General features: G+C 59.6%; 2 protein-coding genes across 5 annotated transcripts in view; one reads left to right on the plus strand and one right to left on the minus strand.

Moving 5' to 3' along the window:
* The window catches only part of ANKMY1 (ankyrin repeat and MYND domain containing 1), a 56,577-nt gene extending 37,106 nt beyond the window's left edge, over nt 1–19,471 (plus strand). The window contains exons 15-17 of one of the 4 annotated variants that reach the window (XM_006151919.2): nt 491–581; nt 1,326–1,504; nt 17,688–19,471. In XM_006151919.2, the coding sequence (XP_006151981.1) occupies nt 491–581; nt 1,326–1,504; nt 17,688–17,809 (392 nt within the window). In that variant the 3' untranslated portion in view covers nt 17,810–19,471. Of the gene's footprint in view, nt 1–490; nt 589–1,325; nt 1,505–2,464; nt 2,654–17,687 lie in introns of those variants that run through there. The other 3 variants (XM_006151920.2, XM_006151921.3, XM_006151923.2) reach the window with 3 other exon arrangements.
* The window catches only part of GPC1 (glypican 1), a gene marked incomplete at its 5' end in the record, with an annotated part of 23,240 nt that continues 21,823 nt past the window's right edge, over nt 18,562–19,978 (minus strand). Inside the window, 1 exon segment of the mRNA XM_027773213.1 lies at nt 18,562–19,978. Within this exon segment, the coding sequence (XP_027629014.1) occupies nt 19,817–19,978 (162 nt within the window).

Here is a 19,978-nt window from a genome sequence, read left to right on the forward strand (position 1 = left end):
GGGGAGGAAACTGCTCTGGTGGGGACTGATGCTTGGGGACAGGAAGACAGACGGGCAGAGCCTCAGGCGGTCACTCGGGGCCATCACCTCTGGTCACCTTACTGTGATTCAACCACCAGCTGCCCCATAGCAGGGCCACACTCCCCTAAAGGCTGAGCTGGGCAAGGCCCAAGAAGCCTGGTGCTTCTGGGGCCTTTCCTCAGTTGGGGTGGGGCCTTGAGCCTGGGTGAAAGCATCGGTATGGGGTGGCCAGAGGCTGCAGGGCTGGATGGAGGGCAGAGGGTGGCCAAGGAGTGTACCCCGTGGCGACCAGGGACCACCTCAGGCCTGCAGGACTGAGTCCCACTCTGCTTCCTTGCATAGGCACCTCCGGTCTCCCCTGGGGGGAGGGAGGTGGTACAAGGGGCCCGAAGAGGCAGTGTCCGCAGCAGCCCAGCTCTGCCCGGCCCTGGCCTGCCCGCCTGGCACTGACACACTCCCTCTGCTGCAGCGGAGCTGATCCCCAGCCACAGGATGAAAAAGAAGGGCGGTACCCTGCCCAGGGCCCTGGACACAGAGGAGCACGCAGAGGAGCGGGAGCTGTAAGTGGTACGGCCGGTGCCTGGGATTGCACAGGGCAACCTGGCCCCACCGCCCCTCCTGGCAGCCTTGTCCCCATCCCCTGAGTGGGCAGGCCTCGTCTTGGCAGGGCAGCCCTGCTTGGGTGTGGGCTCCGGCCAGGAGGAAGGTCGTAGACGGGCGTGCAGAGCACTCTCAGAACCACGCCAGTGGCTCCTGGAGGTCAGGGCAGAGTCCCAGGACGGTGGTCTCAGCTGTGGTGGCTGAGTGTGGCCAGGGCCCAGGTTCCACTCCCAAGGCGGCCCCCATGTGCTGCGTGGATGTTTCTCTGTTCTGCTGAGTGGCATGGCCAAGCCTGTGCCCTGCACGTCCCAGTGCCACCCCCACTCTCTCCTGGGTCTGGGACGTGCAGGGCAAAGGTGCCATGCCCACGCCGATGCTCTGGGACAGCCTCTCCTCTGTGATGAGAGGGCGGGGACCAGGCCTTATTCCTGCCTCATCAGCTCTGGGCCCGAGTGAAGGGATGGAGGGTGGGGTGGCAGGCTCAGGGTCCTTCCGAAGCAGAGGAGGTGGGCCCTACAAGGTGCGCCTGGGTTTAGGTCTGTCCCGCCCTTGTCCAGGGCCGCTCGGTGCACACACGTGCCCTCTGGGGTCCACGTGGGAAGTTGCCCCTGGCTGGGAAGTGGAGGTGCCCTGGCCCATCTAGTGGGACGCGGGTGCTCCCAGGCAGGGATGTGGATCCGCTGAGCAGCTGCCCGGCTGACCAGGGGCCATGGCTGCTGCAGCATCCCCTTCTTCAAGTTCTGCTACCAGTGTGGCCGCTCCGTCGGCGTCCGCCTCTCGCCCTGCGCCCACTGCTATGGCATCCTGACCTGCGGCAAGTACTGCAAGACCAGAGCCTGGGCCGACTTCCACAGGAAGGACTGTGGCAGCATCCTGGCCGTCGGTAGGTCCAGGCCCGCCCGCTGCTTTAAGGGACGAGCTCAGGCCTTGGGGGCGGGGGTGAGCCACCATCGCCCCAGGTCTCTTCAGATCAGGCCACTTTTCTAGTTTGCAGCTGAGCGTGGAGGGCTGAGAGACACCTTGCCCTTCCCAGGAGGGGCAGCGCCACGCCTGGCTCCCTGGAAGGGCCCGTGGACCTGGGGCCCACGCAGGGGTTCTGCCTGACACGGCTGGCCTGGATGCGGGTTATTCGGGCCCCATCTGCCCCGAGAGACGGCTCCTGACCTCACTCAGTGTGGCAGTCCAGGTGTCTGTCTTCTGACCCCCCCACCCCACCCCCTCGGTTTGACCCGGGCACCAGAGCGAAGCCACGCCGGACCCCGTGCCGTGAGGGCTCAGGCGGCATGCCTACATGTGCAGAGCTGTCTGGCAGGGCCACTCCCTGGGACCTGCCCAGCCCTGAGGCTGGGGGAGGAGAGGCGGGAAGGGGTGGGGGGCTGCCTGCCCTCGCAGAGCCTGTCCACAGTGCAGTGTGGGTAAGCCCGGGCTCTCCCTGCCTGTGCCTGGGCCCTCAGAGCTGTTCACAGCTCACGCCATTCCTCGCCTGTAAAATGGGGCGTTTAGTATCAGGCCACCATAGAAGGTGTATCCCTGAATCTGGCCACTGCCTGGGATGCTGGGACCGGGCCAGAGACCCCGTCTGCAGAGCTCACGCTGGGGACTGGCTGCACGCTGCGTGTGGGCACAGGGCAGAGTGGGTCCGCGGACCTCAGTGCCCAGTCGGGGCTCCCGTCGCCCCGAGTGAGGTGGGGCACATGGCATGGAGGGTGGACCTTTACTATGGAGCTGGGCTGAGCCGCAGCGGCCAGGTCTAGGGCACGTGTCCAGGACCCCACTCCTGGAGACCTGGCTCCTTGAGAGTGGCCCGGGCCCTCACCCTCCTCCCACGCCTGTCCCTGTCCAGAGCCCCAGCTGGAGGAGGCACGCAGGCAGGAGTCTCAGTGAAGGAGCGGCGCTCGATTCCTGGGACCCAGGCAGGGCCTGGGGCTGTGCTGTGGGGCCAGCCCCAGGCCGTTGGCCTCTGCAGAAGCTTGTCTTATGTGGGAAGTCTCTGTACCTGCAGGGTGGGGTCTCCCTCCAGACTTGGCAATAAAGCGACCCATGGGTGTGTTTTAAGGGTCTGCCGTGTCGCGCCCCTACCAGGCGGGGACCAGCGCCTGTGCTCGCCGCCCCTCTGCCCTCAGTGCCTACTTTCGCCTGTCCTCCCAGGGGGTTCTGGGAGTGGAGGAAGCAGGGTGGTGAGGCAGCCGGGGCCCGGATGGAGCACCACCTGCAGATGACTGCTGGGGGTGCCCGTGCCTCTGCAGCCTGTCCGTGCCCGACTCCCAGGATTGAGCGGGAGGGGACTGGAGCAGACTGCATGGTGGCACATGGGGGAGGGTGCGTGGAAGCATAGACCTGCTCCTGTGGAGAGCGCTGTGGGTGGGAGTGAGGCTGGGGCTGAGCCTGCCCCATGGCCTGAAGATGGGGCTGAGCAGGGCTGGGCCAGCCCCGAGTGTGGGGGGAGTTGATGGGGGCTTGCTGCTGAGAGCATGGTGGCAGGGGGTGCAGAGGAGGGGTGGAGCCATGGGGGACAGGGCTGAGCAGGCCAGGCCCCATCCAGGCTGGCCTCATGCTGCTCGGAGCAGCCCTGTCCGCAGTGATGTTTTGCTGGATCTCCTTAGACTTGTGTCAGAGATGGGGCTCCCCACGCAGGCTTAGGGGTCACCCTGTAAGGGGTGAGGAAGGTGCCTGGGCAGAGGGTGAAACTGAGCCTACCCAGAGCACCGTCACTGGGGTGGCTTTGCAGTGGACCGCCACTTGGCTGAGAGGAGGCTCTCGGACCCCAGCATGGCATGTCGCCGCCAGGGCTGCCGTGGGCGTGTGTGCCTGTGGGGAGGGGGAGCTGGCTCCTGGCTCCTGCCTCGGCTACCTTTTCTGTCAGGAGGCCCAGCTCAGGAAGGGGTGTAGCTGGCTGTCAGTAGCTGGGCCAGTGGGTATCTGCCCCTGCCCCGCCCCTGTCTTGCCCCTGCCCCTACAGGGGCCAGAGGAGAAAAAGCTCCGGATCGGTGCTTCCTACCTGACTGACTGCTTCCAGTGGAAAGAGTAACGGAGAGGACATCCCGATAGCACCCCATCTGTCCACCCACCTGTGTCTGCACAGACACATGCGGTCCCAGACACGCGTGCACATACACGAGACACCCACAGGAGTATATGCACCCAGGAGCACACAGGAACACACACACACAAGCACATGCACGCAAGAGCACTCACAGGAGCACATGCACAGAAGAACACACAGGAACACAACACATGCACACAAGAGCACACACACAGGAGCACACATAGGAGCACACAGGAGCACATGCACAGGAGCACAAGCCCACAGCACACACAAACACTTACACAGGGAAGCATATGCAACAGGAGCACATGCACACAGCATACACAGGAGCACATGCACACAGGAGTACAAGCACACAGGAGCACACACACAGGAAAAATGCAATGCACACATAGGAGCACACACAGTGCATGCACACACAGGAGCACACACACACTGGAACACACTGGAGCACACAGGAGCACACACACACACACTGGAACACATGCACACAGGAGTGCACACAGGATCGCAAACACACAAGCACACACATGCACACAGGAGTACATGTACACAGAAGCATATGCACAGAAACACAGCACATGTACACAAGATCACACAGAGGAACACATGTACACAGGAGCACATGCGTGCAGGAACACATACAGGAGCACAGTACACACATGAGCACTTACACACAGGAGCACACACACAGGAACATATGCTTACAGGTGCACACAGGAGTGCACACACAAGCACATGCAAAAAGGAGCACACACGGGAGCACATACACATAGTACATAATGGAGCACACAGGAGCACATATATACAGAAGCACATGCACACAGGAATGCATACATACAGGAGTACATGCACACAGCACACACAGGAGCACATACACATAGCACATACTGGAGCACACAGGAACACATGTACACAGAAGCACATGCACACAGGAATGTATACATCCGTAGGAGTACATGCACACAAGAGCACACAGGAACACACACACAGGAGCATGCACACACAGGAACACGTGCTCACAGGTATGCACACAGCACACACAATCACACAGGAGCACACAGGAGCACATGTACACAGAAGCACATGCACACAGTGATGCATACATACAGGAGCACACACACAGAGGAGGACAGGCACACAGGAGCGCACACACAGGGAGAACACACAGCAGTACATGCAGCACACACAGAGGAATACATGGCCACAGGAATGCATGCATACAGGAGTGCACACAGCACACACAGGAGCACACATGCACACAGGAGTACACACAAGAGCACATGCACACAGGAACACACAGGAGCAGACATACACAGTACATGCACACAAGCACACAGTACATGCACACAGCATACACACAGCAGCACATGCATACAGCACATACGTGAAGGAACACACACATGCACATGCACACAGAAGCACACAGAAGCACACACTCAGAACACAGGAACACATGTGCATAAGAGAACATACACAGAAGTACTGGCACACAAAACACACACATAGGCACACAGGCATGTGAAGATATGCACATACATGTATAGGCCTACACACACATTATCCAGGAGGGTGTGTTCTCTGCCTGTCCTGGACTGGGCCCCATCATCCCTCTGTGCTAGTACACAGCGTTTGCTTTTCCCCAGATGAAAGTGGCTTTAATATTGTTTTATTACTTGTGCAGTATACTCTTTTTATTAAAAAAAAAGAAAAGAAAAGAAATGGGGTTAGTAGGTGCTAGTGTGGTTAAAGTCCTGGATTCCCATAGGGCCTACTGTGGTTCGAGACCTGGACTTGGCAACTTGAAAATCACACTGGGTGCATGCCTAAGATCCTGAGAGGAGCATGGAAGAGAAGGGAGTGCGGCGTGGCCAGCACAACCTGCCCTGTGTGGGTTTACTAAAGTGGACCTGCCCGGTGTCTGGTGGTAGTGGCTTAGGTGGCATTTTGTTCATTTCTTGAGGAATGCTTGATACACGTGCATGTGCACCCACGTTTGGCCTGTTCTCCTGTCAGTTACGTTCCTAGCAGTTCTGAGGTTTTAGAAGTGGTCACGGTTCCCGTTTGCTGTTGCAGGGGCTCTCGATGAAGGGCCCTGCCTCTAACCGTGGTGACAGGCAAGAGCATCATGGTCACTGCTCTTGCCCGGCCAGCTAAGGGGTGCATGTGTGAGTATGAACATCACCTGCCTTCTAATGGGGTGCATGTGTGAGTGTGAACATCGCCTGCCTTCTAAAGGGGTGCATGTGTGAATGTGAACATCGCCTGCCTTCTAAAGGGGTGCATGTGTGAGTGTGAACATCGCCTGCCTTCTGAAGGGGTGCATGTGTGAGTGTGAACATCGCCTGCCTTCTGAAGGGGTGCATGTGTGAGTGTGAACATCGCCTGCCTTCTAAAGGGGTGCATGTGTGAGTGTGAACATCGCCTGCCTTCTAAAGGGGTGCATGTGTGAGTGTGAACATCGCCTGCCTTCTGAAGGGGTGCATGTGTGAGTGTGAACATCGCCTGCCTTCTGAAGGGGTGCATGTGTGAGTGTGAACATCGCCTGCCTTCTAAAGAGACAGAGAGCAGAGAGATAGAAAGTGAGAAATCACCCCCCAGGGGGGATGGTCACGCCACAATCCCTTCTCCTCCATTCTCCTCTTGGGATCTTGGGCACGCACGCACACACGCCCGGCGTGAGTTTAAGCCACCAGGTCCAGGACGCGAACCGCGGTTGACTATGTGGGAGGGAGTCCAGCAACATAGCCATTACGCTAACTGCTGGTCCCGAACATCACCTGCCTTCTCAGGGGTGTGAGTGTGAACATTAACCTGCCTTCTAAGGAGTGCATGTGAGTGTGAACACCGCCCACCTTTTTTTTTTTTTTGAGAGGATTTTGCTATAGGGCGCGTACGCTCACCAGACAGACAGAGAGACAGAAAGCAAGAAATCACACCCCAGGGGGGATGGCCACACTATAATGCCTTCCCCTCAATTCTCCTCTCGGGATCTTGGGCACGCACACACGCCCGGTGTGTTTTAAGCCACCAGGTCTGGGACACGAACCACGGTTGACAACATGGGAGTCCAGTGACATAGCCTTTATGCTAACTGCTGGTGTCCCGAACACCGCCCACCTTCTAAGGGGTACATGTGAGTGTGAACATTGTCCCACCTTCTAAGGGGTGCATGTGTGAGTGTAAACACCACCCACCTTCTAAAGGGGTGCATGTGAGTGTGAACACCACCTGCCTTCTAAGGGGCGCGTGTGTGAGTGTGAACACTGCCTGTCTTCTGAGGTGTGTGTGTGAACACAGCCCACCTTCTAAGGGGTATGTGTGTGTGTGTGTAAACACTGTCTGTCTTCTAAGGGATGTGTGTGTGTGTGAACACCGCCTGCCTTCTAAGGGGTGTGTGAGTGTGAACACCGCCCGCCTTCTCAGGGGTGTGTGTGAGTGTGAACACCACCTGCCTTCTCGGGTGTGAGTGTGAACATCGCTTGCCTTCTCAGGGGTGTGTGTGAGTGTGAATGCCTGCCTTCTAAGGGATGTGTGTGTGTGAATACCGCCCATCTTCTCGGGTGTGTGTGTGAACACTGTCCACCTTTAAGGGGTGTGTGTGTGTGAACACAGCCCACCTTCTAAGGGTCTCATGTGAGTGTGAACACCACCTGAACACCGCCTGCCTTCTAAGGGGTGTGTGTATGAGTGTGAACACCGCCTGCCCTCTCAGGGGTGTGTGTGTGAACACTGCATGCCTTCCAAGGGGTGTGTGTGAACACCACACCACCTGCCTTCTCAGGGGTGTGTGTGTGAACACTGCCTGCCTTCTCAAGGGTGTGAGTGTGAACACTGCACCACCTGCCTTCTCAGGGTTGTGTGTGAGTGTGAACACCATCTGCCTTCTCAGGGGTGTGTGTGTGTGTGAGTGTGAACACCACTGGCCTTCTAAGGCGTGTGAGTGTGAACACCGCCCGCCTTCTTAGGGGTGTTTCTAAGTGTGAACACCGCCTGCCTTCTCAGGGGTGTGTGTGAGTGTGAACGCCGCACCGCCTGCCTTCTCAGGGGTGTGTGTGAACACCACCTGCCTTCTAAGGGGTGTGTGTATGTGTGAACACCGCACCGCCCGCCCGCCTTCTCAGGGGTGTGTGTGAGTGTGAATACTGCACCGTCTGCCTTCTGGGTGTGTGTGTGTGTGTGTGAACACCACACCGCCTGCCTTCTCAGGGGCGTGTGTCTGAGTGTGAACACCACCTGCCTTCTCAGGGGTGTGTGTATGTGTGTGAACCACCCACCTCAGGGGTGTGAGTATGAACACCACACCGCCCACCTTCTCAGGGGTGTGAGTGTGAATACCGCACCATCCACCTTCTAAGGTGTGTGAGTGTGAACACCGCACCGTTTGCCTTCTCAGGGGTGTGTGTGAGTGTGAACACCACACCGTCCGCCTTCTAAGGTGTGTGAGTGTGAACACCGCACCATCCACCTTCTAAGGTGTGTGAGTGTGAACACCGCACTGTTCGCCTTCTCAGGGGTGTGTGTGAGTGTGAACACCACACCGTCCGCCTTCTAAGGTGTGTGAGTGTGAACACCGCACCATCCACCTTCTAAGGTGTGTGAGTGTGAACACCGCATCGTCCACCTCCTCAGGGGTGTGTCTGAGTGTGAACAGCTCCACAGCTCCTCCAGGGCAGAAGGCCACCTGCTCTTCCTCCCACATCAGGTGGGCAGTGTTCACAGCCGTCGGGTCCCAGCGGGCCAGGCCGGCTCTCCCCAGGCTGGGCCTGCGCCCTCCCTCAGCTGCCTGCCCTTCCCCAGGTTCCTGGGTGGCTGGGAGCTGCTTTGGCTCCTCTTCTGGGCCAGGCGTCTATAGCGAGCCCTTGTCCTTGGACCGAGATGGGAGGAGCGGGTACAGAGGACAAGAGAACCCGGCTGAGCCACGGCCCCTGTTCTGCGAGGGTGAGATGGGTGGAGAGGCCATGCTGACCAGATGACAGACCTCATGGGGGAGGGGCTGACGGAGGGCCAGACGGGGCGTTCACGTGGCATGGAGAGGCTGTGTTGCCAGGAGGGCGCATGTGCCACAAACAGCCTGCGGGGGTGAGTGGCTTCAGCCTGCACCGTCCCCGGGAGGCGAGATGGGGCTCCTCCGGTCCCTCGGCCCAGCCTGGCAGGAACTCTGTTCTGTTCACGGGGCAGCTCTGCTCCTGCCGCTCCTGCCAGGGACAGAGGAGGTCCTCATGTCTCCCCGCACCCGGTCACATCAGGCGGGCCGTGCCTCCGACGGCACTGCGGGGACAGCCGAGGGTGTCCTCGGGAGCGTGTCCTCACGGCCCGTGGCCACTGAGCCCCTCCTTTGTTTGGTGCATTTCCGTTGCTGCGGAGGCAGCGCTGACAGCAGCCTTGGGACCCCCGGGATCAGCACCGCTCTCCGAGGGTGCGAGGAGCCCTCGTCATGGGTGGCTGGGTGGGGGCACTCGGGGCTCGGCCACCGCCGTCTGCTGCACACGCGCCTTCGCACCCGGCCGCACACGTCACCGCCACGCCCTGGTGTCACTCCTGCTTCCCCTCTCCCCAGCGTCCCGTTCTCCGGGAATTTGGCCTCTGTCTTCAGAGTACCCTGGGATCAGCCGTGTCTGCTCTGAGCTCTGTGAGGGCCCCGATCACACGACAGGCCAGCACAGAGGTGCAGCCCGGCATGGCAGCAGGCCCCTCCCACAGAGACTGGCCAGGACAGATGCCGCTGGACCTCAGCCACCCCAGCAGGGCCTGGTTCCAACTCAGGGCCGGTCCCAGGCTGCGTGCCTCTCCCTGGCCCTCCGTTGGTCATTGGGGCAGTACTAGCACAGCACATATAGCGAGACAGGCCCCCGCACACCCTTGGGCCCCTGCGGATGCTGCTCCCTCTGGAGGGTCTGGCTGCATCCATGAGGTTGGGAGCCCGCCTGCTTCTGCTCTGAGCACCGTGGATGGGCCCTGAGATTGGCTGTTCCGAGTGGACGTGTGCACACGGTGGTGGCCCCAGTGGCCTGGCCCACGGCTGGTCAGATGTGGCCACGTAGGAGTGTGTTAGGGCTGGGCAGGGCTGGGGCCTGGGGGCAGGTGGAGGAGAGAGTATTCCTGGTTGGAACCTTGCAGCGTCTCCTGGCCCCCACCTGTGCAGGGCCGGAGTAGCATAGCAGGTCTAGACCGGGCTTAGGGGTACCTGGTAGGGTCAGCTGCTGGGAGTGACCTCAGGCTTGGCCCTGCCCTGGCTGGCTCTGCCCACCTCGCTCCTGGTCTCCGCTTTCGCTTGCCTCCTCCGCTTCTCCAGACTCCGCTCTCTGCCACCTGCTGGGATTCGTGGTGTGACTTGTGGATCCTCTTGGCCTGGATGTGTTCGTTCCCCTTGGTCTGGTTAAGTGGGGACAGCCAACTGTCCCCTCCCAAAGTCTGCGCAGGCCCAGGGCTGTGAGTGGGCTGTCCAGGGTGACCTTGAGAGTAAGTGTTGATGTGTGAGCAGTGCAGTCGTCTGGGTAGGGGGAGAAGTGGGACCGGGAAGGGTCCAGGGTGGCTCCGGCTGGGGACTGGGTATGGGGATGGCGGAGGGGCCGGCCAGCAGGATGGGGCAGAGGTGTCCGAGGTGGATGCAGGGCTCGGGGCCAGGGAGCCATGGACACCTGAGTCCTCAGGGCAGGCAGGGGCCCACGGGGGGCTAGGCCCTGGGAGCCAGAGGGACAGGTGGGTTGGGGAGAGCAGAAGCTGCCAGGGGGATGGGGATGGAGGGGGAGTCAGCGTCCTGAGAGGCAGAAGCAGGGCAGGAGGCCCTGGAGGCTGCAGGGTGACTCAGGTTCCGATGCGGAAGGTCGTTATGGAGACAGAGGGCCCGGAACTCACTGGTGTCATTCTCCTGGAAGCCAGGGGCCTGTGTTCTCTGGAGGAACAGGACAAGCCCCTACGGATGACCAGGAGAGGTGGGGTCCTGGGCCTGGGGGAGCCGACAGGGCTCCTAAAATGCTGACATAGCATAGAGAGGGAGGAGAAGGACTGCGGTGAGCCTGTGCCCCACGGGGGTGGCTGCCCCTCCTCCCTCTGCTTTCCGTCTGTCTGGCGAGTGCGTGCACCCTCAGGCAGTCAGTAACTGGTTTTCTAGGGAGTGGGTGGTCAGTGGCTCCGCCCAGTGCCCCTGGGGGCAGGTGTACACACCTGAGAGACAGAGATGAGAGCCCCCAGGATGGCCATGCCCCAGCCCCGTCTCCCCGTCTTCCTCTCAGGATTTTGGGTACGCACGCACATGTGCCTGGCATGTTTTTCAAGCCGCTAGGTCTGGGACCAGACCCCGAGTCGGCTGTGTCGGATCCAGACGCTTTAGCCAGCTCGCCATCTGCCAGCCCCATGATCCCGGCTTTTAAGGCACAGAACAAGACTGAGCCAAACTCAGCCACATCCGGTCTTGTGATTTAGCCTTCTGAGTGGCACCCGCCAGGGAGGCCTGCTTCCTGGGAGGTCCCACCACAGTCCCAGCAAGGTGCCCGTCCTCCTGTCCTTGACGAGCCATCGCCAGCTGTGCAGAGGCAGGTGTGTCGTTGCATGACGCGCACATGCTTGACCCGGGTCCTGCTTTCCGTGGGGCCGCTGCTTGCTGATGGCTCCGTGGCAGGGGCTCCTGGCTGGCAGTCCTGAATACCAGCAGTCTGGCCTCCGTGGCTGGCACGTATCCTCGGCCCCCTCCTGCTGCGCCGGGAGCATGGCCTTCTGCACGTTCAGCCCCTCAGCCCCTCTTAGACGTTTTGGCTGAAAGCACGAGCTAGGGACCTTGTTCTACCTGCACCGTGTGGTCCGCAGTGGCTGGCCGTGTTTACTCATGCCCTTCCCATCTGCTCTCCAGGACAGGCTCCTCTTCCAGAATGTTCTGGTGGAATCAGATGCGGAGTGGCACTTGGGAGCTTCCTACAGGCCAGGACTCCTGGAGGCGGGGTGGTGGGCTTTCATCTCTGGGGGCGTCTCGTTCCAGCGCCACCCCAGTGGGCCGAGACCTGTTTTCCACTAGGTCTTACAGCCTGTCCCTGCCACGGATGAGGGGTGCCTCTCAGGCCCGCCCACTCAGCCCATGGGTGGGGCTCCCCAGGACAGCCCCAGGTGCGTTGATGTGGGTACATAAGCGGTAACTCAGTCAGCTTCGTTATCCTTCACCAGGGCACCCTTCAGCATAGCCTCCTCTCCACGCATGTCATGTGTGTGTGCACTCAGAGTCACGCTCAGCAAGCTCCGTGTGAACAGCATGGTGGTGTTGGCTGCAGCGACAGGCAGTGTGCCCGTTGGTCCCCAGAACCTGCTCCGACCAGTCCGCACCCTGGGCCAGGCGGCGTGGCCCACTCACGGCGGCTGCTGGCGGCTGCTGTCACTCTGCTCTGAGTCGGGGCTCCTAGAGCCCGTGTGTGAGCGGGCGTGGCAGGATGCGTGCCTGGTTTATCTGAGTTCCAGCCCTGCTGTAGCAGAGGGCGGGGCTTCGTCCTCCTCCTGCAGGCGAGTGGCGCTGCCCACGTGCCACGCTCTCGTCCACTCACCTCCACGCTGCCCACACGCCACGCTCTCGTCCACTCACCTCCGCGCTGCCCATGCCCCACGCTCTCGTCCACTCACCTCCACGCTGCCCACACGCCACGCTCTCGTCCACTCACCTCCGCGCTGCCCATGCCCCACGCTCTCGTCCACTCACCTCCACGCTGCCCACGCCCCACGCTCTCGTCCACTCACCTCCACGCTGCCCATGCGCCACGCTCTCGTCCACTCTCCTCCGGGCTCTCCGCTCTCGTCCACTCACCTCCGGGCTCTCCGCTCTCGTCCACTCTCCTCTGTGCACCTCAGTGTGACGTCCGGGCCGTGTGGAAATGCTGCAGCCGATGTGGGAGCCAGGTGGCTCTGGAGCGCCGACTGTTTCCGCTGCGTCTGTGCCCGAGGAGGCACGCTCCATGGCCGGCAGTCTACTTTTGTCTGGAGAAGCCTCTGGACCACTCGCTGTCATGGCTGTGCCCACCGGCACTCCCGCCTCCAGTGTGGCGCCCTCGTCTCCCGGCTTTCTGCCAATGGCCACCTAACGTCCTGCAGGGCAGGTGGCATCTCGGTCAGGTTTTGGTACCCATTTCCCTGTGACCCCTGATTTGAGCACTCCCATAGAGCGGTTTCTCTTTGGAAGAATGTCTGTTCAGTGTTTTTGCCTGTTCTTTTTGCTGTTGAGTTCCACGAGGTTCTTAGTATCTTGGATGTTGCCTAGTTAGACATACACCTGGAATGCTTGTGTCGCCCCCGCGCCGCGGTGCTCATGAGCAAGAAGCGCTGCTCTCGTTTGTCGGCGCTGTTGCCCGAGCTCTGTCACGGCTGGAACTGCGCCAGGACCAGCGCTGGGGCCATTTCCCTGCTCGCTTCGAGGAGCTTTACGGTTCCAGGTCCTTAATCCACCTAGCATTCATTTCATTTAAATTTATTTTATTTTTAAAATTTGCTATAGGGCATATATGTGCACCAGAGAGACAGAAGGAAAGTGAGAAAGCAAGCCACCAGGTCCAGGATTCAGACCACAGTTGGCCATGTGGGAAGCCAGCACCTCAACCACCACACCACCTGCTGGACCTTAGCATGAATTTTTATACATGATGTAAAAGAAGGTCCAACTTTATCTTTTTTGCGTGTGGTATCCAATTTTCGAAGTTCCATCCACTCATTCATTTGTTACGTATTTATTTTGGAGAGGTTTTTGCTATAGGGCACTTTATTTCTTTATTTATGAATGAGAAGTTTTTGCTATAAGGTGCGTGCACTCACCAGAAAGAGAGAAATCACCCCCCAGGGGGATGGCCATGCTGTAGTCCCTTTTCCTCCATTCTCCTCTTGGGATTTTGGGCACACAAGCACACGCGCCCGGCATGAGTTTAAGCCATAGGGCCTGGGACTCGAACCGCGGTCGACTACATGGGAGTCCAGCAACATAGCCATTGTGCCATCTGCTGCTCCCCCAAGCACCATTTATGCCTGCCAGTGCCTTTCTGCTTGGACTGTAGCAACTCAGTAATACAATGAAACCAGGGAGTGTGCTTCATCCAGGTCTGCTCTTCCCTCTGGGGTCTGCTCTGGCTAATAAGGATCTTTCGTGACTCCATACAAATTTTACGGTCGTTTTCCTATTCCCGTGAAAAATGCCGCTGGGCTGTTTAAATTAATTCCCAAGTGTTTTGTTCTTGGTTACGTTACTGTAATGGGCTGGCCCTTAATTTCCTTTTCAGACACAGTTGGTTGCTGGTGTGTGAAACAGCTGATTTTGGTACATTAATTTTGGACCCTACACTTTCACTGAATCTGTTACTTCCTAGGGGTTTCCACATCATCGGAGTAATTTATCACTGACTCAGGTGCTGTTTCTTGCCTAATTGCTTCGAGCACACCCCGGTAGCGCGCCGCGCTGTCACCGTTCTGTCGCTTCCTGTCTCGTAGTTCCCGTATCCTCCTCTGCCAGCTTTCTTAGTGGTGACGCGCTTTGATTCCTTTCACTGTGTCTTTTGTGTATCTGATAGAAACTTTTTTTGTGGTCACCTGAGGCTTACACTCATTTTAGTAAAATGTAACATAAAACATCTCACAGTTACAACATTGTATTTTAATCTGGTAACTTGATTTCAACCTGCTACTAATCCTGCACTTTAATGCCCGGGCCTCCTGTCCGTGTGCACCACCGTGCCCAAACCCTGCCCTGAGCCTGCCGCCGCCCGCGCCCCCTCACGGCCGTGCCCACCGTCCAGTTACTGCAGCTGTAGGTGCTCCTAACACCTTTGTCTTTTCATTTTTCTTCCGGAGTTAAAAGCGATCTCCGCACCATCTTTAGGGCATTAGAATACTGTGGGTCGATGTATCTACTTTCACCACTGAGTTGTATACTTTTCCGCGTCTCTAAGCTCCTTAGTGTCCTTCATTGCAACTCAGGGTCCCTTCAGCGTTCCTGCGAGGCAGGCAGCCTGGTGGCGAAGGTGCTTAGTCTCAGCCTGGGGTGTACTCGCCGCACATTCATTTCTGAATGGCAGGGCCGGGCATGGCACTCCTGGTTGGGCGTTCACCTGAACGCGTCAGCCCACTCCCTCCTGGCCCGCGGATCCTGTTCTGGAGTCTGCTGAGAGACTTAGGGAGCTGAGTCTCTGCGTTCACTGCTCTCACGGTTCTCTCTACCCTTGACCTGGCGAGTCCGATTTCAGCGTCTGAGTGCTCTTTGGGCTGGTATTGGTGAGAGTCCTTTGAGCTTCATGAATCTGGGTGCCCATTCGTCCCAGGAATTGGCGCAGTTTCAGCCATTATTTCTTTAAATGAGCTTTCTTACCCCTCGTCTCGCTCCTCCTCGCAAGCCTTTCATCGCCTGACTGTCTGGTGGGTGCTCAGAGCTTGCTCTGTACGTTCCTTGTCCCTCAAGGTCACTGGCTCTGCCGCGGGACTGTCGGCGTCCGCCCCCTGGCTTGGCACTACTATGGAAGAAGCAGAAAAAATGCGACAAAGGGGTAGAGTAGAAACGGACACAGGCAGCCTGAGCCTAGGCAGCCCAAGCAACTTGTGCCGCCCAGACGAACTGGACGTCTTTAGAGCCTGTTGTCGAAGCTCTCCGCTGGGTTGTTCAGTTTCATCCCGACATTGTGTTCTTCAGCTCTAGTGTATCTATTTGGCTCTTTTGAAAAAATGTTTATGGTTTCTTTTCCTTAATTTAAGTTCACATCTTGTTCTTGCATTGTTTTCCTGTGTAGTCGCCTGTGTTACATGGCATTTTACTGAATTTAAGATGATTCTGAATTAGGCCAGGCAGTCAGTAGATCTCCATTTCTTCGGGGTTGGGTGTAGAGCTGTCTTCACCCTCGGTGGCTCGCCTGCGTAGCCTGTGTAGTGTCAGCGTGTTTAAAAGCAGAAACACCTCTTCTGGTCTCTACAGGCTAGACCTGGCGGGCTGTCTGCTGACATAGCCCGGGGGTCCTGTAGTCTGCCACGCCTTCCAGCAGGTCCCTGGCAGGTGGTTCTGGTGGCCAGACTGTGGCCAACAGGACTGTAGCTCGGTCCCAGGGCAATGACATTCCTGTGGCCAGGGTCAGCAGCCTGCCCCAGGCAAGCCCGCTCCCCCTGATGGCACCGATCTGGGGTTCTGTTGGGCTCCCAGCCTCCCACGGGGTCCTGAGGCTTTCGCGGAGGGGCTTTCTGTGGCCAGCTGCCCAATTCTGCTTCCTATGGGGGGACAAGCAGGTGTCCTGGCACCACAGATGTCCCCTCCATGTGCTGCAGCTTCCTCTTGGCTTTCCTGTAAAAGTGGACTCCCTCTGGCCTCCGATTCTGGCTCTCCCATTTCCTCAGTTAACACGAAGCACTTAACTCAGATTTTGGCTCGCCCTGCCCTGCGAAGTTCCCGCTGGTGCACGCGGTGGATCCAGGGCCTGGTGTCCTGTTCTGAGCCCTTGTCACCTGGGCGTGGCGGTCCCCGTTCTGAGGGCATCTCTCATAAACTCTCGGACTGCTTTTGTGTCTCGCCGTCTGTCACCAGCCACCGAGTCTCACGGGACTCCCTTACTCTGCCCAGAGCCCTGGCCAGCAGCAGCGTTCCTGGCCTCCTCCTGGCAGCCTGGAGGTCTTCCTGTGGGTCCAGGTCACCTGGGACCTGGTCCCAGGGCCAGCCCCTGCGTCCTGGCTGTGAGCACCTGTCACACCCGAGCCCTACCCTTGGGGCACTTCCATGTCTGGTATTGCTGGGGGTCTGTGTGCCCTTAGCGCACTACCGCGGCCTCGGGCAGGTGCAGCGAGGTGAGACTTGCTGTGCAGGAGGGAAGGGCTTTGGCTGTCCCCACAGCCCTAACTCCTCAGGCTCCTCACCTCCCGGTGCTTCATCCCGCGGTCGGACTCGAGCATGGCAGGGCCCCCCGACAGTGGCAGGGCCTCCTGCATGTTTTTTTTATTTAAAAATTCTCTTTAAAGACTCAATTTTATGGGGCCGGCAAGTCGTGTGGAGTTTAGGGCGCTGGACTCCCACATGGCCGACCGTGGCTTGAGTCCCAGACCTGACGACTTGCTTTCTTTCCCTCTTGTGTCTCTCTGGTCAAATTTAAATAATAATGAATAATATTAAATAACTATTTAAAAAAACCAATTTGCATCATACTTTAAAAAAAAATTTTCTATAGAGCACATGTGCTAACCAGAGAGAGACAGAGGGAAGGCAAGAACACAAGCTGCCAGGTCAGGGATTCGAACCACTGTCAGCCATGTGAGTCCAGCACCTCAGCCTTAACCACCATCCCTCCTGCTGCACTCCCCTGTCCCGTTCCCGGCAGGCTCGTGTCTGTGCGCTTGGGCTGGGTAGAGAAGTGGGTCTGGAAACTGTGAAGGCTCCTGTCGACTTTCAGGCAGCGTGGAGGAGGGAAGGGCTACTCAGTGTCACTGACACTAGTTTGTGGGGACCACACAGTAGGCTGTGGAGTATGGGGTCCTTCCTGGGAGGTCCCTATAAGCAGAGGCACCAGGGAGCGACGACCAGCCCTTTCCACATGGCCCCGGTGCTTGGTCAAACCCGCAGGGGCGAGCTCGGCAGCCCTGCTGGGGCCTCGGCTTCCTACCGGTGTGACTCCAGCTTCTCTCACACCTGGCCCTTCCTGATGGCTCCCCCTGCCAGCTTCCAGCCTGTGACGCGGATTCTGGTCGGGGTCTGGACGGAGGGACTCGGTCCTGAATTCAGGGAGAACTTGGACAGAGGGCCACTCCTGAGGGAACGTGTCTGCACAGGTTGCCCAGGACACCGGGTGCTGGGCAGGGTTGCTCGAGGGAGGCCTTGGGGAGTGGGCTGACCTCTGCCTAGCAGGTAGTGCAGTTTGGGCCCCAACCTCCCTTGAGGAATGGGGAGCCAGCAATGCAGGCGTGCCTGTCCCCACCCAGGCAGGGCTGGCACCCGAAGGGAGGCTGTGAAGCTGGAGACGAGGCCCCTGCCAGCCTGCTCCCGGCCTGTCGGCTGTCCGTGCAGGTGCCACCTCACCTGTCCTCCTCTCTCTGACAGCAAGGACGCATTTGTTCCAGAACACCGAAGACTCCCAGAAGCCCCCGAGGCAGCTGCACAGGAAGCCTGTGGTTCTGCTGGTCCGGAAGGGCCCTGTGCACTCCAACTACAGCCAGGAGTGAGCCCAGCCGGCCCCGTCCCCCAGGGCTCATGGGAGCGGTAGGTGGGCGTGTCCCGGGGGTGATGTGTGCTCAGTCTCCAAGGAGCTGGCCCTGCTGGAGCCGAGCTCGGGCCACGTCTCCCACGGGCACAGCACCCACCCGTGTGTCTCACACATGTGGGTCCAGGTGGGGACCATGGAACACTGCCGGCAGCTGTGGGAGGCATCTCCCGGGTCAGCAGCCTTCGGTGGCACTGCCCAGCACTAGGCCTCCCTGAGCGCTGCTGTGGGCTCCTCAGCTGAGGGGCCCGGCCCTAGGCCCAGATGTGTGGCCCCACAGGAGCAGGGAAGCAGAGCAACCTTTGAGGTGAGGGTGGGGATTAGGGTACACCACCTGGAATCCCTCTGCTTGAGACAGACCCAGGACACCCCGTCAGGCCTGGGGAAGTTCCCCAACTTGGGTCTCCTGGGGGCCGGACGGTGCCTGTCCAGTGGGCAGAGGTGGAGCTGTGGGCCTCTGAGCTCGGCCTCTCCCCCCTGCACCAGGTGGAGTGCAGACAGGCTGGTGGGGCCGGCTCAGGTGCCAGTGTGTGGGAGGTGGGACTCGGTACAGTTACGGCCTGTGCTGCGTGGGGAGACAGGCGCACACGCAGTCTGCTCAGTGGGTGCAGCCATCCGTGCTTGCCACCACACACAGATGCACGCGTGTGTACACGCGCAGTCTGTGTGGCAGCTGTGCAGGGGCAGGCTCAGAGCTCCAGGGAGGCTGTCCTGTGCAGGTCTCCAGCTTTTTATTCATACAGACTCAAAACACATCGCTGTCCCAGGCCAGCGGGGGCCTCATGGAGGAAGAACACAGCAGGTTTGACCACTGCCCAGCTGGGACTGCGCAGAGCCGCCCCTTCCAGGGGCCTGGGCATGGGCATGGGTGCAGGAGGGCCAGGCAGAATGCTCCTGCCCCAACTAAGTGCCTGCGGAAGGCCACCTGGGGCCAGCTGGCATGAGTGGGTTGTGGTGGGGCTGTGGGACAGGCTGGGGGTAGGAACACCTGGTCTGCCAGGGACCTGTCTAGTGAGGTGTCAGGGAAGCCTGCCCACTCAGGGACAAAAGCAAGCAGCACTAAGGCCTCCTCAGAGCTGGGGGGCGCTAGGACCCTCCCACCCCTGGGCCGCAGCAGCTTGGCATCAGTCCCCTGGCAGGGCCACATTCTAATGAGACAGCAGCCCCCTGCCCAGGGCAGCGAGGACCCAGGGGGAGCGGCCCTGCCAGCCTGAGTTACACTCTTGGATCTAGGCCATGGAGGGTGCCAGGGTCCCAGAGGGACCCCATGTCCCTCCGGAGCTATCTGGGACCATGAACAAGTGTGTGCATGTCTGAGACAGCCCTTAACAGTCAACACCTGCCCTGCCCCCCACTGGCTGGGTCAGGAAGTGGCCTGGAAGCTCTCAGGCCCGCAGTACCAGGTCACATTGGCCCTGAGTGGAGTCTCACCGGCTACCCAACTTCCCTGGGGCCAGGTGACAGCCATGGACGCCCCACAGCAGGCCCTGATTGTGGCCCTGGGAGTTAGCACCCGAGCCCAGACCATGTCGTCATAGCCCTGGTGGGTCCTGGAGCTGGCACCCCACGGCCCGTGCAGGCTTCTTGGGGGCCTGGGGTCGGCTGGCAGGGCCCCAGCAGGAAGCAGAAGGCACAGATGCACATGCTGTCTCTGGGGACGCTGCCCAGGGCAGCTGCCTCTGCAGGCCTCAGGCAGGGAGCTGGGGGGTGGGGTAGCATCAGGGGCGCCCTGAGTCCCTGAAACATGGCTTTTGGGGACACTGACTCCCAGCTGGCCAGAGGGCCTCATGTGACACTGAAAGCCAGGGTGTTGGGGAAGGCCCGGCCTGGGGGCCAGGGCCTCGGCCCACTGCCCGGGGTGGTGCAAGCCACCTGTCCTGTTGCCTGGGCTCTTCAGGCCAAAGGGAATTAAATATCTGTTCCACGTTTGGCAAAGTCCTTGGCCTCAGTCTCTGGTGTCAGGGGGCAGTTACCGCCACCGAGGCCCGGCCACTGTGAGGACCAGGGTGAGCAGCAGCAGGAGCGCGTGGGACCTGGGACAGCTAGCAGCCGAGGTCTTCTGCCCCTCCTGCTCTGATAGGCCGGGGAGGGCATGGGTCAAGGTCGTCCGAGAGCTAGGGTTCTTCCTGCT

The sequence above is a fragment of the Tupaia chinensis genome, unplaced genomic scaffold, assembly GCF_000334495.1.
Source record: "Tupaia chinensis unplaced genomic scaffold, TupChi_1.0 Scaffold000332_1, whole genome shotgun sequence".
NCBI classification, from domain to species: domain Eukaryota; kingdom Metazoa; phylum Chordata; class Mammalia; order Scandentia; family Tupaiidae; genus Tupaia; species Tupaia belangeri.